Here is an 18,700-nt window from a genome sequence, read left to right on the forward strand (position 1 = left end):
GCATCATTTGTTCAATAAAAGAAATAATACAAATACAATCCCTGTGTTCCAATGCAGGCATTACTGACCTCTTTATGGGTTTTTTTTTTTAACATTATCTGATTGCGTAAATTATGTATACCAAGATGGATAATTAACCAATGCCCCATTTAACCCATTCAATATCTCACTATAGGAAACCAGTTCTGCTTATAGTTTGCAGTGTCACATTCAAGATCAGGATTACTATATTATTATTATTTATTGTTTTATATAGCGCCATCAAATTCCGTAGCTGTACAATGGGTAGACAGGACATAACAAGTAGCATGTAACATAACAAGCTAACAAGCTTACAATCTACTATTTAGGAAAAAAAGGAATCTCTACGACAATTTAAATGAGTGCCAATAACAATTTTGCTTGCAATTTTTAATACATACTACTACTACTTTTATAAAATTGAGTCATTCTCTTCCGTTACAGAAGTGATTACATCACAGTAGCTATTATGGGATATCACACGTAGAGGAAATAGCTCCACTTGATGTTCTGTAACTGTCTTCATTTCTTCTGTAGACGTTTGCGATGGTCGTAAATCACTTTTCATAACACGATAATATGGTTTAGATAGGAAATACTTTCTAAAGCTGTATATACTTGCTCCTATGGAAATACATATAGAAACTAAGGAAACAACTACAAATATTATGGTTGCTGTGCTGCTCTTTTCAACTGCCGTTGAATAAGCATAACTAGTATTGAGTAGCTGCGCAGGCCTAGTAACATGGACAAGGTTAGATACGTCAGACTGTAGAAGGATATCATCTATACTGCGGATGGCAATATAAATGATGTTGCCATTTTCTGCCCCTTTCCTGTTTATTATAAATGAGAAGTTTTCTTTGCAGCCAGCATGTTGTGGTTTCAAAGCTGAAGTGTTAATAAGTGTAGCACTGTCAAAGTCTTCTCTTAAATGCTGGGGACTGTCACTCATTCGAATTTCATACATAGATGCTGGAAAATAAATAAATATTGTCATAGAATTACAAAGTGAAATATGTCTATATATCTCACAAACAGTGTATAAATAAAAATATTGTAAATCCCTTATAGGCATTAGATACTGGATTCTGACAATTCTGCTTGCATTGCATACCTTATGATTCCATCAGAAGTTTTTAGAATTGGACGCTGACAGTAATACATTTCCATAATCTAGAGCTATGTTTTTATAGTAGGGAATTCACATGTTAGATTCCTACAGCTCATCCTAAATTCTTATGGATTGCAGAAGGAAAGGAACAGAGCTGGGGTCAGGTGGGGGGGTCAAACAAAAAAACAAGATGGTCCCGCAAAAACTGGACAGTAATGGAAAAGATCTGAGTAACAGTAGAAGTGGGACTGATTCCCTGAGCCACACAACAGATTAGCATTTGGCTCACACTCCACTCACACTGGTCCCCAGGTGATGAGATGGGCCAAAGCATAGTCAGTTTGCCCGACCTTAATTCCAAGTGACCAAGACTCTCAAGATATAGATTTGTAGCAAATCAAGTTAAAAAAAGCTCACCAGCTCCCTGGTCATAGTTTTCTCCTGGTGCTGTCCAAGACAATACAACATTATCACTTTCCATTTTTGCTTCAAGGTCAATAATTCTACATGGTGGGAAAACATCAGCAATTGTATCTTTAGAGACATTAGTCACTTTGAAACTTCCGACAAACACTATTCTGCTAAAGGTCTGGATGGAAAGTTGGCTCTCACCACCAGCTATTGGTTTAGGTGGATTCATTCTGATGGTACCTACAAGACAGGATATCAAATTAAATAAATAATAATAATAATAAAATATATATATATATATATATATATACTTTCCAGCTATTTTCTAAATATAAGCACTTAACTAAGAAAGGTGCATTTAGAATAGCACTTTTTGATATATATTTCATATTTACTGCACAATATATACAGAGTGCTCATACCATTTTCTATGTAACCAGGGACGTACATGGCTCGACTATTCTGTAGAGATGTCAAAGAGGTAGTACTGTTCCATTCTGCATGAAGTTTCAAAGAATGCCTACCGCTGTGATTAAAAGAAAATACATATCTGGAATATATCCCATCGCCCTTGACAGCATCAGCACCTATAGTAAAATAAAAGTAGATAATCTTAAATACTGTACACAAAAGCAAAATAACTGCAATGTCTAATACATGCATATATATTGTAATTATATCATGAAAAAAACAGAATTAAAAGAGTCACATGAATACATCATTTATTAATATTGGCTCAACTGTCTAAAAACGTTCACCCAACATATAAACAATCCTGTGTTTCCTTTTATATCCTTGTATATCTCTAGACCTGTTAAACTATAATTCCAATGATCCCCAGCACATTTTAAATGGATAGTTTATGTTCCTTCTACAATACTTTACACAAAAGAGTAGCAAAAAAACCAAAATAATGGAAAGTGTAGATTTACCTGCCCCATCATCGGCAAGTGTCACTATCATAGGGTCTCCAAAGTCAGGCTCAATGATAGCTGTCACATTCACTCCCAGAATGGCGGAGAATCCTTGTCTGACTTCAGCAAATATAATCATTGGTTCTGGGGAAGTGACCTTCTTGGTATTTGTATCCGCAGACACAACCGGTGGAATCTTTTCAGATGCTGCTACTGAGGTCACTAGGATGCCAACAATTTGGCTGCAATTCAACGTGTTAATAATTCTATATGTCCAAGTCCCAACCTAAAGAAGTCAGTTTCTTTTTTTAAAATATGGCATATACTGTATTTAGATATTCCAATTATGCATATCGCACAAATCTTACCGTCATTCATTCTTTCAAATCCCTAATAATGTTGCAAAGCAAATTATTCCAAGTGGTCAAAACTAGATTCCCCCCTTATCAGTCTTCTTGATACAGGCAGCTTACATGTTGTGATGCAGGCCTGAAAAAAGTGTTAGGGGTACTAGTTGACTCCAGGGTGTATTATTTCTTCCTTCTGGGCAAAATTGGCATGTGTTTAGCTGGGCTTTTAGCTTTCATCTGAATCAATGCAATTAGGAATATCTTAGAAAAACTCAATGGACGTGTCATTTTACAACCTTACTATGCAACAATAGATGTATGCCTACAAACTATTGGTTTTAGTGGTTTATTTTCTATGAGCCTAGAATCAGAGGGTTCTGCACCCACGTATGACAAAATAGTGTCCATTCAAATAGCTGATTTTTGTTTTTTTACAATTCCCTTTGTAATGTCATCAGTATGGAAAACTATGCATAAAGTCCTGCCCCAAGTAACACCCCCAAGCACACCCTACTATTTTTTATAAAATCATTAGATAGTATTTTCATAGTTTCCTACAGAGTACCTATATGAAACATATAACAAAAAATACAAAATATAATGAAGATACACGAAGAATATGTAGGAACCAAATAATGTGAGTGCCAATCTTTGATCGTGATACATGCCAGTGTTGTGACAGCAGACACAGATTGGAACTAGCTAGGGCAGAAACCCATTTGTTATGACAGCCTTGGCAATTTCAGGACAGTTTACAGCTATGTTGAAAAGATATTGTAGGAAAATATACATATAGACAGCTTTTTATATATTTCATTTGGATAATTTAAGGTTCTTAAATGTTCACGTATTTCAAGTTTATGTAATGGCTTGCAGTATATACTAAGAACAGTCCCAATGTAGAATTAAAACCACGCTGCCCTGTTGTTCGGGTTATTTTGCATCAGTTAGTTGTTATGTTCTATGTTATGTTGCTATATAACCACATAGTCTTGTTTTCAACAATACCAATTCTTTAGCGGTTAACATAAATGGTAAACATAGCAATAAGTTTTTATGTTTAGGAAATAGTATAGAAAGGAATGCAAAAATAAGATCTGGGGAATTACGTCTTACCTGGGAAGTTCCTGAAACACTAAAATAAGCAACTTGTGCTGCAGTGTCAATCTCCTGGTTTTCAGCAGTATAGTTATTTCCAGCAGGGTCTTGAATTATAACTTCTGGCAATTCATTTAATTGCCATGTAATTATGAATAAGGTATTGTTCCAAATACTGCTGTCAATGAACACCCATCCAGCCAGCTGACCTCCAGCTTCTGTGAGCCTCGACACAAGGCTCAGCTAGTAAACAACAAATAAATGATATTTAGTAGTCAGAATAGAAATACCATTTTATGTTTATCAAAGCTTCAAATAATGAAAATGATCGGAGGATAATGCCTATGAAAATGAATAGCTAGTTTAATAAACCTGACTGTAAACCATAATAACCATTATAAGTTAGGTAGAAAGCCATGGCATAAGATGGGGCTCAGTATAAACTGACCTTAACGAGCTGTTGTGCAGGGTCCCCGTTAGTAGGATATAGTTCGCTAAAGGCTCCAATCAAACTGTTTGAATCTTTATTATCAGAGGCAAAATATGCAGATCCCCCTGAAAAGCAATTAATAACATGAAATTATCAGCAGGCAGTTTAACTTTGTATAGCAAAATTGCGGAAGCTTAGTCAAATACAGTTGTATCCTTGGGTAGACATCACTGTCATAGCCATATAGTGGAGGAGGACAATTGCTATATTAATATAAATACTCAAAATATAAGATGATTTGGTGAAATTCCCTTCTCTGGCAACCTTGCCTATTTCACAGGGTATCTCAAGTAGCACTTTCAAGTGAACAGCATACAATAATCCTATAACTCACCGGTGAGCTCTGCCAAGGTTTCCAGATCTTTGTCAGCACTGGGGCCTATTGCAATGGTATGGATAACTGACCCACTAAGAGACACATTGGAGAAGCATCCACGCAAGTTTGCATCTTTGCCTGCTGCCACTAAGATAATTTCACCACCATCTCCACTTCCATCATCACTACGAAGCAACTATGGTAATAAAAATAGCATCTGTGACTTTCTTTTGCACATTACATTTTTACCTGAATGAGGCTGTCATTAGGGTAAATAGGGTCTGGAACACTAAAAGAATCAAATTCTTAATTCATTAACAACATTCACAGTAGGGGTAGGCACCAAGATTGGTCATGGTGGACATTTACTGGGGTCTGTGGTGGACAATTTAATGATATTCTATGGACCTTCATAGGCTTTGTCATGGACACTGGTGTCCTTGTACGGACACTTTGCCTATCCCTGGTAGATAAAAATGTTGGTGCTTTTTATATAATACCGTGAAAGCAATCTTATGAACAATACAGCAATTGTTAATGGTTATTGTAAGACTTTTTTGAATATCAATAAAAACCGCAGATATGCTATCATATATATATATATTGAGAATATAAAATGTTGGTTTTATTTGCGCCTAACATTGTGCCCATGACAGTTGACAGAAAAGGTAGGGTCATAGAAGAGAAATGGGATGGGGCAATGGACACTGTCTTTGGCAACCTATAGGGTTAAAGGACACAGGGAAAGAAAAGGTGATAGGATCAAGGAAAAACTAAGGAGAAACTTCATTAGTACATTTATGCTTACTTTTCCTAAAAGATTATATTCCGAGCTTGGTACATCTTATACACTGATGTGTCTTATATGCTGAAAACTATGGCATATTCCTTAGTATTTGTGTAATGGTATCTGTATATTTAAATTTAGAAATTTAAGTTTCATTGTATGTCATTTACCTGCAGCGCAGACAGTATCCCTTTACAAATACACGTTTTTCCACTGGCTGTTTTGGGTAGATAAGAAGTAAGATTTCTCCGCACGTAATCACTGTCTATTTGGCGTAGAGGACTTCGGACTTCTGCTGTTTCATTATATGTAATGATACCCACATGGGAACCAGTTTCAATGAAGTGAAGCAAGAAAATGGCTGCCGCTTGGTGTAGCCGATGTATCCGCTCACCCTATTTTCAAAACATAAATTTGCATCAGAGTTCAAGACTCAATAATACTTAAAGCTACTACTCCATCCATAATTCCATCCAATTATTTCCAAGGAAAACAGTTACATTTATTTTATCCACCTTGTTGGGTTATGCCAAGACTTTTTTTCAGGGCATTTTGAAGAAAAACTAATATTTCAACATTCATTTTATACATTTATCTCCCCCTCCCAAAAGATGCCAAAACCTGTCATATGCATCAAAGGTAAGTAAAACTTAATGTCAATTGACAGACAATAGAGAAGGAAATATAATGCAATATTGTGGAGGATAGAGGTAACACCGTAAGAGAGGAACATAAAGACCCTTGGCGGAATTAATAGGGGTTATCAAATGCAGTCCACCACTGAGTAGTCCTATCACATATTCTCCATTTGTGGAATATTTTGTAATAAACTTTTTACAAATTGCCTGTTAATGCAGTAATTACCGTGGCCATACTTTCTGACGCATCCAGTAACAAACATACAATTCTGGTCCTAGTCTGAAATACTGAGAAAGAGGGTGGAGGAGGGTATTCTTTGGCTGGCATTGGCATGGTTGACCTAAAGTCAGGTGAGCTCATGAGGACATCCCAAGTGCTGCGGTAGCTACACATCCTATTCTGCATGTTTGGAGCCTCTTGGTCATGATTATTTTCATTGCAAAACTCCACAACCTGTAGTAAAGAGATTACTGTCACAAATTTAAAATCAGAAAATAACAGCGAATACTCAGCTATTCTATCAGCAAAGCTTGGCTTGACTATATAGTTATAAAAACTCATTATCTTTATCCTGAACTCCATCTGGAGATCCAGTTTTGTCAGCTCCTTGCCTACAGATGTCTGCCACCAACCACCGATGGTCACATTTCTGGCCTCTCACCTTTCCATGTTGAATTGGAAAGTCCACTGGCTACAGAAAAAAGCAGAGGTCCTTACTTTTAGACACAACTGAATACCCATGCAAGACACTCCATGCTGAAATTAGCCATCTACTACCTAGAAGAAACCTATGGAAAAAAATATTTTTCTTCTTGAACATGAAATCCAGTGATGTATACAGTCATGGTGATTTTCTTTGAAAAGCAAATTTCCAGAAGGTCCAATTGTTGATCAGATACTCATGTGATTCTTTATGGTAATGCCAATGAAGTCTGTGCCTCTGTAGACTTTCATTAACCAAAGTGTTAGTCCGAGTGATAAAGACTAAGTCATTCTATTGTTTACCATTGGCAATATACGGTGTCACTGTGTTTGACTGGTAGATTGAGCTAAGATAAAATTGTTAGAACCCTAGAAAGTTCTACTTTATTCAGAAGGTAGTAGATAAACGAACCAGTCTCTCAGCAAAAGCAGTGAAGGCTAATACAGTAAGGGAATTTAAACAGGTATGGGATAGACGTAAAGCTTTTCTCACTATAGGACCTGACCAAAGACTTATAAGGGTTTAAACCCCCTACATCAGGAAAAAATGGGCAGGCTAGATGGGCCGAATGGTTTTTATCTTCCATAAAATTCTATGTTTCTAAGTTTCAATATACTATGCGAAAACTAAAACTGTTTTTAAAATGAAAATAGTACAATATTTTTGAAAAAATATTTTGTTGCTGATACTAGTAAGAAAAAAATTTCTTGTAAGTCTGATTATAGAAGAAGGTTATAGGTTGATGATACATTATAGACACTTGTTGTTTCCAGATCTTTTTAACTACCTTTTTTTACTGTGAGACTTTATAGAATCTATAACTGGCATAGATATCTCTAAATTGTTTTATTGTAGGGTTCAGATGAATCAAACTTTTTTTTCCCCATCTACTGCAATAAAAACTAAATAAATGTAACCGAAAATGGCACCAATATGTTGGTATACATGTTTTATACACATATTTGTTTTCCAAAATGTTAACATGAACTGGGTGTTGGGCTAGTATGATGTGGTCTAAAAAGATCAAATGTATAGATTAAATAAGCAAACCAATCCTATAATGGTTCCATACTGTATTTGCGCTTCCCTTGTATGAGCTTGAACTCACGCGCACAAGTAATGGCTGTTCATAGCACCAGTTAATTTCCATTTTTCAAGGTCTGACCAATGATGTTGCTATGGCTACCATGGAATAAAATATTTGGAACTCAATAATTATACATTTGGCTGCATATATTCAAATGAATGCATTAGTGCCCAGTATATTCTATTTAGCTGTGTAAAGGTTGTATAAAAATAATTATGGCAACACTGTCAAGGCCTCTCGTTCCTCTCCTAGTAGGGTCACCCTTTGTTCTTGACTGTTTTTGTTTGACAAATATAGTATGTATGTACCATATAAAAAATGGTTTGAGATTAACCCATAAATGCGCAGTTGGGACAGCTGCTCAATAACCTGCCCAATGGTGCATCCCCACTTGGGAGCATTTCAAAGTTGAGCTCCATTGTCATATCTCCATTGTCATATCATTCTGATCCTGACAAAGGGGCAGCCCAGAACTCCAAATGTGATGCAAATTTCCTCTACACAAGTGAACCAACAAATCTAAACGTACATTTCAGCCTTCGTAGACATCATCAATGGGGGCCAGTTGATATCCCCCTAGGCACAAGAAAACAAGGGTACAGGTCTGGACTCACCTGTCCATTTGCTGTTGATCCCATTAAACCCCCGAAGGGCAAATTACCATACAAAAAAATGGTGCTAAAACTTGAGATGCTCCCGAGCATGGATGTACTATATGGGAGGCTATTAAGTGACAATTTGTTGTGGGTTTGTTGATCTCAAGCCTTTTTGCATAGTTTTTACCCTTTGTAAAGGTGAGTCCTTATGTGGACCTCTTTGCTCTCTTGTGCCTCTACCATATACTGCTTTGTTAGTATATCTTGTCCTGGAAATTCTGAATATTGTTAATTGTAGAATATAATAGTAAGCATTATAGTTGCCCATGGCATACTCCCCATATATGATATGCAGTTACTTACAGATGATATGGCTTGCATGTACATTATGGATGCCTTTGATTTCTGAGTACTGTTAACTAAGAACATGCAGCCTTCTGCCAGATTTCCTGTCTGGGGGTCAATTAAGCAATCGCCATCAGAGCATGATGTTTCCTTACAAACGTACATACCAGAAAGTTCAGACGAACATCTGAAGAAAAAAAGCGGTGAATAATTTGGCAATGATAAAATACATTATAATGACATTACAACTATCAATTGCACTTTCCACGCAAACTAAATAGATATCACCGGCTGAATGCCACAGTAGACATTTCGGCCTAGTACTAAAGCAGGATATTTGGCAAATGGAGGCCTGTCTATTTTTAAGATTGGCCCGTTTTATTTTAAGTTGGATAAAGTAGATTATCTAATATCTAGTAACTTCCACAACTAAGACTCTAATCCATGGATCCCAGAGGCACACCAATGACAATCGAATTGCTGTAATTGAACCAGGGACTCATAACCAGTGTTCCCTCTAAGCTGTGCGCTTGTGCGCGCGCACGTAGCTTTTTTAGAGAGCGCACACGTCCAAAAATTGTGCGCACAACAGTGTTTCCCAAAAATAGAAAAAAATAATAATTTTTTTGAAACTTATGCGGCGCGGATATTGTGCGCACAAAATTTTTGCTCTGTGAAACTTTTTGCACAAGAAAAATTAGATGGAACATTGCTCATAACAAAGCTGTTTGTAGTACAAATCGCTATAATATATAATAATTTATAATATGAAATCATTAATAATGGGCCTTTTCCAAGACCAAACAAGTGACATATTCTAGGGTGATCAGGATCAGTTGGATGACAAGGACCTAGTAACTAGGGCTAAGTCTGTGTAAACCGGTTCCCTTAGATTGTGAGATATTCTAGTGTGTCCATTATCAGTTTGGTGACCAGGAGCAGGTAATGAGGGATAAATCTTTGTAATCTAGTTCCCTTAGATTGTTAGATATTCTAGGGTGACCAGGATCAGTTGGGTGACCAGGACAAAGTAATGAGGCTAAATATTTGTAAACTGGTTCCCTTAGGATTTGTTGGGTATTCCATCCAACTTCCTTCTCATCAGTTTAAGAAATTTGCTCCCACTTTGTGTTTTAAACAAGGACAACACTTTGAGCCCGATTTCCTAGCACCCTTTTTTACAAAAGTAAATTAAAGTAACAAAGAGTCTGTCACTGACTCAAAAGAAACAGCCAACGGCAGTCAAAGGTTCATTATTGTCAATGGTAAAAACCATTAATTTGCAGAGATCACCCAGCACTAAGCATTGCTTAAATTTACTGTAAATAAGGATTTTATCACTGTTTTGCATTATATATGTTTTACGGCTATGGTCCAAAAGTCTGTTTGGTGTTAATTAAACCTCTATATCTATATAAATAGTACAAAAATACATGCTATTTCAGTAAATCCTTTTGGATTCATGCAATTACTTTTTTTTTACAGTGAAACCAAGCCCTACCTTGTTGCTCTGATCTTATTTTCAACAGAAACAAAAAAGGGTTCATTATAGCTGTATTCATCATACACCCCCCACCGGAGGTGAGCCCATTCATGAACAAATACTTTCCCTGTAAGAAAAAGAAAAGAACTGCCATTTATGATTTACATATACCCAGTATTTTCTAGGTACACTTCAACCTTCATATACACTTTAATGCATATGATAGCTGAATGTTACCTTTAATTTTACCTTTTTCATATAAATGTATAGAGAGATTCATCATCATCATGCTCTCCATACATGGAGACTTTTTCCTGCCCCCAGCTTCTTCGTATAGTTGTGGAGAGTGGAAGAGATGTTACTATGATTCTCTGGAGCTGCAGCATCTGAACAAGGTACATTTTCTTTTTTACATATATAATATAAAGTAATTTAATGTGTATTCATCGTATGCGAAGGTTTGGGGCAGTAGATTCTCCAATCAGTTTGTCTTATAGGCGTGCTGGATCTGGTCAACTAGCATTCTTTTTAGCAAGAAGACATTGAACGAAATCCTCTATTAAAAACACTCTATTAGGAACTACGGTTCTTAAAAAGTCCTACCCCATGAGAGGTATGGTATAGTTAAAGTTTAAAAAGCAGTTTATGGGTTATAAAAAAAATGCTAGATATACGCAATGCCTTACCTCGAGGACCATACACAGAGATCAGACTGTCATCGGTTAAGAAATCAGATGAAAAATGGATGTATTTCCCCTCTTTTGCACACCCTTCATAATGCAATGTGTATGGATCATTTCCGTAAATGACATTTGGATTTGTGACAATTATACTTGCCTGCAAAGAAATTAGTTTGTTAAATAATAAATAATTACAATGCTTTTATATACTTAATTTTGTTTAGAATTTGAAGATATTCACAAATCATCTATACACCCATTGTACAGCGCTACAGAATTTGATGGTGCTATGTAAAACAATAAATAAATAATATTTCATTATGTTATCTAGCATAATACAGATTGAAACATATAGTCAAAAAAACTTAGCATCACTTATAAACATTATAAAGCAGCACAAGCACTCATAGGCAGTCTTGTAGAAGATTTGGTAGCTGATAATAAGGGATGACTTTGGACTCCCCAGTATCATAGGCATTGACCATTTGGGTGTAGGACACGTAAGCCTACAATTGCACCATCAGAGGGGCTGTGGATCTCCTATATGGTGCTATCTCCAAGAGAGTAAAGATATGTGGTTATTTAGCACGCAGCTCTACAGTTGGCGCCCTTGCATTGTTACTTAAGGCAGAGCACTGGAATCTGACTAATATCCAACTACTTCGCACAGTACAGACGAGTACAGCCATGAAAGGGTTCTTCAAAAAGGAGTATCCTTAAAGCCATTGTACTCAATGGACACTCAGAAAACTGGGTTTATGTATATAACTGCCATCTAAATGATAAACACTAAATCAATGATTCATCCTACTCAAGCAATCATTTTATCGTGTTTGGGACATGAGTAGATGCTGGCCTTGATGGAAGAACATAGATGCGAAATTGTTGGACAACCTGCAAAGATTGAAGATATAAAATACAATTATATATTAGTTTTACGATGGCTGACATTCTTTCCCACCAGCAGTAATGATATCATAAAACTATGCATGTGATAAGTAGGTTTTCTGGCCATTAGATTGCTTGAGTAAGTTTTTCATCTTGGTGGCAGTTAAATCGTAGAACAAATCATAAACTTTATAGATTTTTTTTTTTATTCGGGATGATAATTATGTCTCATTGTTAAGCAATAACTAAACACTTTCCTGTTACGTGCTCAGGCTTGTATGGCTTGTATGGGTATGTATGAGTTGAAGACAGGGCATTGTCTCTGTAAATCGTTGGGTTTTTACATCCATATCAGGGTGAATGGGTAGATTCTCAGGGTTAGACAGTGTTGAGCTGGCTTCTTCATATTCTGCTAAGATTTTCCTGACCATCCCAAAAGTTGTTGTTCTTACTCATTAACACAGTTAAACCTCTGCTTAATTTAATTAATACCCCAATTTAATTCAGAATATCTTTAATTGAGAAGGTAATGGCTTCATTAGGACTCTTATTAGGACCGATTAGTGACCACCATTTGGCAGTCACTATAATTAAATAATTTCAATAGCCATTATATGAAGAGTGTCAGAGTCAGCTAATTTTATAAGATCCCCAGGTATGGCAGCAACATAATAACCAGTGTAGACACTAGTCAGCAGAAGTTCTGGACAAATGAGACATAGATCTCCTTGCTCTCCAAATATAGCACCAAGTACATTACTTAAAGGTGGTATACAAAAGCCAGGTCCCCTGGCACTTGGGTCCTGGTCAACTACCTCCATGATCCCAGTACTTGCCCACACATGGGCTTTATTCAATAACTCCCTCCTGATTAAGAAGTTATTTATGTGTGGGAAGGAGAATAATTGTTTTGGTTTTATTATACAATACCTTGGATTGCTCATAGACAGTATGGTCATCTTTGTGTGAAGAAAGTGAGCACCTTATTTTTCCCCCTCATGACATTTTGAAGGGACCTTGTTCTTTGTACAACTGTATGATGCATGGTTAAGTTATACGTAACAATGGGGGCATATGACGGGATAGTGTGTTTGAAGCTTAGTTTATTTTTATGGTATGAGACACTTTATCAGGATTAGTGCATACAGTAGGGTCTGTAGAATACCAGTTTACGACCACTAATCTCCACCACATTGTTCTTGCATTGATTATGGGAAAGTGAACGTCAATGGCCATTGATTGCACATTATAATGTTGATGACTGCGCACCCTCCCTCCAATACCGCCGCCCCGTGAGCCACTCCTATGTACAAAATATACAAATGACACATATGTGTATACCTTCTGATATACTTCACTCTTGGGTCTTCGGTATTTGCTAGATTGCCAGGTATATGGTATCAGAATCTTCACCTCTTTATAATAAAATCTTCTTTTTGTGGCATTGAATAAGAACAAAGATGCTTCCTCCATCATAGTCTAAAAAATGTAAGCAATCATTAAAATATTATATTTAATACAGAATTATCAGGTATTGCAAGCAAGTGTTGCCAGTGGCGTCTCCAGCTTTCATATTTAGGGGGGGCACATGGGGGGCCAGGAACCAAAGTATGGGGGCCAATTATAAAACGGTACATATACACTATATATATATATATATATATATATATATATACACACATATACACACACACGTTAGGCAGTTATTTCTCATTCTTTAATATTAGCCCCTGCTGATGACAATATATAGAAATATTACACCCTGCTTCTGATATATATTAATATTAACCCCTGCTGCGGATATATATTGATATTAGCCCCTGCTGCGGATATATACTTATATTAAACCCTGCTGCCGATATACATAAAAATTATACCCTGCTGCCGATATATATTAATATTTGACCCTGCTACCAGTATATATTAATATTAGCCCCTACTGCCAATATATATTATTAGTCCCTGCAGCCAATATATATATATAAACTTAGCCCCTGCAGCCAATATATATTAATATTAGCCCCTGCTGCCGATATATATATAAATACTAGACCCTGCTGCCAATATGAATATAAATACTAGACCCTGCTGCCAATTAATATTAATATTAGCCCCTGCTGCCAATATATGTTAATATCTCCCTCTCCCTCCCAAACTATCCTAACTACCCCCTCTCCCTCCCAATCTATCCTAACTACCCCCTCTCCCTCCCAATCTATCCTAACTACCCCCTCTCCCTCCCAATCTATCCTATCTACCCCCTCTCTCCCTCCCAATGTATCCCTATCTACCTCTTCTCACTTCCTATCTACCTCTTTTCACTCTCTAACCCCCTCCTAACTTTCTACCCTCCTCCCCCCCCTTTGAAGTTCACTTACCTTGGGCTTGTAGAAGTCCAGCGGCGGGATCGCGAGGTCTCTGTCTTCCTGGTTCTGCCGCAGTGTGCGCGGCTTCATTGCTGAGCGCCGGATATGACATCATATACCGGCGCTCGGCTTGAAATGCCGGCACTGCGACCAAGGCAGAGGCCTCGCGGTCGCGGAAAAGAGTGAGAGGCGCCGAACGGTCGCTGAGAACTTATTCCTCAGCGACCGCTCGGCGCCTCTCTCTCTCTCCTCCGGATCTATTAAAAAAAAAAAAAAAAAAAGACGGCGTTTCAATTGGGGGGGCACACCGGGGGGCACAGCATGATTTAGGGGGGGCCATGGCCCCCTCTGGCCCCCCCCTGCCGACGCCACTGAGTGTTGCAGAGTAGTTTTATGTGCCTATTCACAAAACAAATGGGATAGTCAAGTGAATGAGGACCCTACTTTCAAGGACTTACAAAGTGGAAAAAGATAAACAAAAAGGAAAGAAATAAAGACAAGCAACAGACTAAGCTTGAGCGTTTATTTAGGGTTGTTTATATAGTGGTAATAGTTGGTAAAGTAGAAAAAATACAAAAAAGGTAACCACTCATATATTCCAAACCAATTAGTAAATACAACTAAAGCTAAATAATTTCCTTTAAAGACCTCCTGTCCCTTTAGTATACTCACACAATATATGTGGTTGGACATACCACCCACTTAGGTCACATAGTACATAGCAAACCACAGGATTGTAGAAAATATATATCCACAAGTACGTCACGCTTTTTTTCACAACTTGTGCTTTCAGGGCTACAGCTCCCAACACTCAGTTAATCAGTCTTTTTTAATAAAAAAAAAAAAAAAAATATTAGCAGGGATGATGCCTGTATTTCAGCATGCTAGTCAGATGATGTCACAATAGATCAAGTGGCAACATGTTGTCGCTGTAACTTTTTGTAACAGCATTGGTTACCATGGTAGCAAGCAGTCATATTAGGCTGCCTGCGCCAAGCACTAATGCTGTCTAAAATGACGTGGTTTTTTTTACTGTTACTCCCAGAGAGGCAGCCGATCAGACAAGACTAGTCAATTTCTTATGATTAAACAATGCCTCTCGTTTAAGAGTAAACACAAGGAATCTGTCTTTTAACCCCTTAATGACAAAGCCCGTACATGTACGGGCTCAAAATGCATAGTTTTTAATGGGTTTTGGGACTGCCCATTGTCCTTAAGGGATACTCCAGCCATCATATGAACTTAACTGCATAAGATAGTTGTATTCCCCCTTCAAATTTTCATTTTGCCCCCTCCCTCACTAGATGTATGGAAGGATTTAGCAAATATTTTCTTAGGGTCCCTAAAAACCAAGAGCCACCCTGGTCAAGGTTGAAGGTCTTAGAGTAGACACTAGACAGGAAAAAATGACAGACTAGATGGATTAAACAGCTCTTATCTGAAACTAGATTACATGTTTGTTGCTTGGAGGATTTTGAAATGAAATTCCCTATAGGCAATGTCTAATGGTCAGGCAAAACCTGATTGTAATATTCATTATATGTGACCATATGTTGTGTCAAGTACTGGCGAGTGAAGAATGGACCTCTGCCAACCTTGGGAGATTGTAACAATCTCCTCTAAAGCTACACAGTGAAAAGCATTTGAAAAGAGTTATAAAATATTGTTCAAATGTGTAATTATTTAACAAACCGTGAAGGTGAAGTAAAAAAAAACAAAAAAGAAAAACATTTTCATGTCAGATGTAGAAATGAAGATTTGCTAAGGAAGGTTTACAAATGCTAATTCAAACTTTCATTTCTTACCTTGATGTTGGAGATGATCTGCGCATTTTCTGGTACTTGTGGATTAATTGCAATAAGTATATTTTCATATCCGTTGTTTTTTAACTCTACATTTGAAGCACTTAATAGATTATAACAAAGAACTGCCAGAAAGACCGAATAGAAGTAAGAGACGGCTGACATGATCCCTGGAAGCTGTCATACTGTTCTAGAAGAAATTAATACTTTAATTGTTGTATGTTGTGTAGGAAAGCAGGGTGTGCCAATTTTAGAGAAAATTAAACAGACCGGTTTGGGAGTAGTTTTCCTGATTTTTTTTACTTCCTGGATGTAGGTAGCTCGATAAATTTACATTTTCCTTTTAAGCTGTTTCTACTTTACAGTAATGCAAATGGATCGAAGACTAGTTTGTCAGTTGCTTAAAAGACTATCCTATTTTATAAGATGATACCCTTAAGTTGCTAAGAGCTCTTCTTCAGGCATATACCGTAAATTTCAATTAAACAATATGCCTTAAGAAGAAACCTAAGTAGTTCTGAAGGCTTGCAATGTAATGCAATTCAATTCAATTGTTGCATTGCTTGGGTGTCATTTGAATAATATTTTTTTGTTATTTTATTGTAATCTTTTCTTTAGGAGAGCAAAACTGCAGCCACTGCAACCTTGCTTGTCTGATTACATTATGTGTGAGTGGGGGGGAAGGAGACCTCCGATTCAGTATTTGTCCACGGGGCCGGGGCCAGGTCCAAGTGCAACGCTGACAGCTTATTCCAAATAGCTAATGAAGTCTGTAAGGAGATATAGAGACAATAAATCCAGCTCATACCTTCATCAAAAAGCTGAATCCTCAGTGGTGTTTTGAGCGCGTATAAAATAATTGGGGAAAAAAGTATTTCATTAAAAAGTGCAAAAATATGGGTCACACGAGTACAAGCAAAAACTGTGCAATATGTGAGGGTGAATTAAAATTAAAAAAGCCTTGAAGCTGGCATTATAAAAATGTAAAAAAATTCATTTCAAGGGACTATGTATGAATGATTATGCGTGATTGAGGGGAAAAATCTGTGAATGAATGAGTATGTGAATGAGTGTGTGTGATAGCATGGATGTGTAAGTGGGGTGGGGGGGCATGGCACAGGGAGGCTGTAAGTGATGTGCAGACCCAATACTGCTGGCAGCATCAATGCACAAGGGGGTAAGAAAGCCAGGTTTCAGCATGTACTGGCTGACTTGGCGTGATAGGAGTGTGATTGCTGCCACTAGAAACATCGCAGTAGGTCTGTGACTGAGTGCATTTTGGCCAAAGACATGAGCTTTTTGGTAGAAGTAATGTGCTTGGATGTTTTTACCAACATCAACTTCAATTGGTTCGTATACCAAAGGAATATCCAAGCATGTCACTGATCTTCTGGCTGGTAAGGAGCATAAAAAGTGTGTGGCTCCCTGTGCATTATCAGACTGGCTGAAGATCCCTCTCCCCTTTGCTGGCCTTTTTAGCTGAAGTTGGGCAGGAGAGATGACTGTGGCTCATTCCACTGTGGCTTATTATTGGCACAAGAGCTGGACACACCTGTTCTTGATAATGGAGACTGGTCTCAATGAGATTTGTCAGTTTGTCATAGTTTACCATAACTAAGTTTTTTGAAACCCTTTATAGTGTAGTATAGTCTTATCAAAAGTAAAAGGAACAATTTTAAGATAAGTTACCTAAAGTGTGCCTTAAAATCTAAGCGTGGTGCTCAGACACTTTCAAAATATTAAAATAATAGACTAGATTACATAATAAATATGGCACAAAAAACAATCTTTCATTAAAAATGCCTTTAAAAACCTGGATTTTCTTGGCTAGAATGCTTTACTGTCATTTTGTAAGAAAACAAGAACAATTAAAACAAAACAAGCAAACATTTATTTGAGTCTTTTTCTTTACAGTTTACACATGCTAAAATAACAGATGACAAAGTAAACATTTTATTTACACAACACATCATACAAAGGTGCAAATGATATAAAAGGAATCTATTCTCCTTCCTTGCTCCAAGCTGCCCAGCAGTTTCTGCCATACGTTGTCATGTAGGAAAATGTTTGTAGCATCAAGATGATAGGAACAGGTATGTAATCTGTCCATCTTTTGTTTACACACTCAAAAAAAAAAAAGCAGCTCTTCCTCTTTTTTAATGCATGGCACATTGGCCTGTTCTGTAGGCTAGAGTGCCATTGGCACTTATAGGGGAAATGTATGCATAGTAGACCTGGTTGCTGTTTTTGGCAGACAGCATTACCACCAGAAAAGTTAACTAGTTGTGGAATTTAATGGCAAAACACCACTTGTTTTCCAGAAACATGGGTATTATACAGTGCTTGCTTCACTAATGCCTGCGGGAGAAGAAACAGGCATGACTGCACCATTAAATAGATGATATCCTGAAGTCCAGCATTCAATGCTCTATCTCTACAAAGCATCCACCTGCAAGCAACTTAAACAGTAACCAGACGAAGCCTGCAAGAGGTGAAACACGTTGTGGGAGAGCATTAAGGACAATCTATCCTAAGTTGTAGAAGTGTGTGCCATATACAGAGATGCTTTAAAGACTTGGGAGAGGGATCCGGGTGAACCGTTAATAAAGG

The 18,700-nt window shown here is 37.3% G+C and overlaps 1 protein-coding gene across 1 annotated transcript; it reads right to left on the reverse strand.

The window, feature by feature from the left end:
- Nucleotides 1–433: 433 nt before the first annotated feature.
- Nucleotides 434–13,398, reverse strand: LOC149283349 (calcium-activated chloride channel regulator 2-like). Its single transcript, XM_089497724.1, has 13 exons — nt 13,264–13,398; nt 11,041–11,191; nt 10,373–10,481; nt 8,890–9,058; nt 6,366–6,593; nt 5,672–5,896; nt 4,733–4,910; nt 4,357–4,463; nt 3,927–4,151; nt 2,479–2,746; nt 1,969–2,133; nt 1,553–1,786; nt 434–996 (listed from the first exon to the last, which is right to left on the reverse strand). The coding sequence occupies exons 1-13, from the start codon at nt 13,396–13,398 to the stop codon at nt 434–436; spliced, it is 2,757 nt and encodes a 918-aa protein (XP_089353850.1).
- Between the last annotated feature and the right edge of the window lie 5,302 nt (nt 13,399–18,700).

The sequence above is a fragment of the Sceloporus occidentalis genome, unplaced genomic scaffold, assembly GCF_023333645.1.
Source record: "Sceloporus occidentalis isolate IW3139 unplaced genomic scaffold, rSceOcc1.0.p SCAF_106, whole genome shotgun sequence".
NCBI classification, from domain to species: Eukaryota; Metazoa; Chordata; class Lepidosauria; order Squamata; family Phrynosomatidae; genus Sceloporus; species Sceloporus occidentalis.

Bases quoted from the DNA above. Each gene is read 5' to 3' on its own strand.
- LOC149283349 (XM_089497724.1), bottom strand. From the start codon at position 13,398: ATGATGGAGGAAGCATCTTTGTTCTTATTCAATGCCACAAAAAGAAGA. The intron at 11,192-13,263 runs GTATACACATAT...ATTTCTTTGCAG, and splicing joins AGAGTGAAGTATATCAGAAG to GCAAGTATAATTGTCACAAA. The intron at 5,897-6,365 runs GTAATTACTGCA...TTTTGAAAATAG, and splicing joins CGTCAGAAAGTATGGCCACG to GGTGAGCGGATACATCGGCT.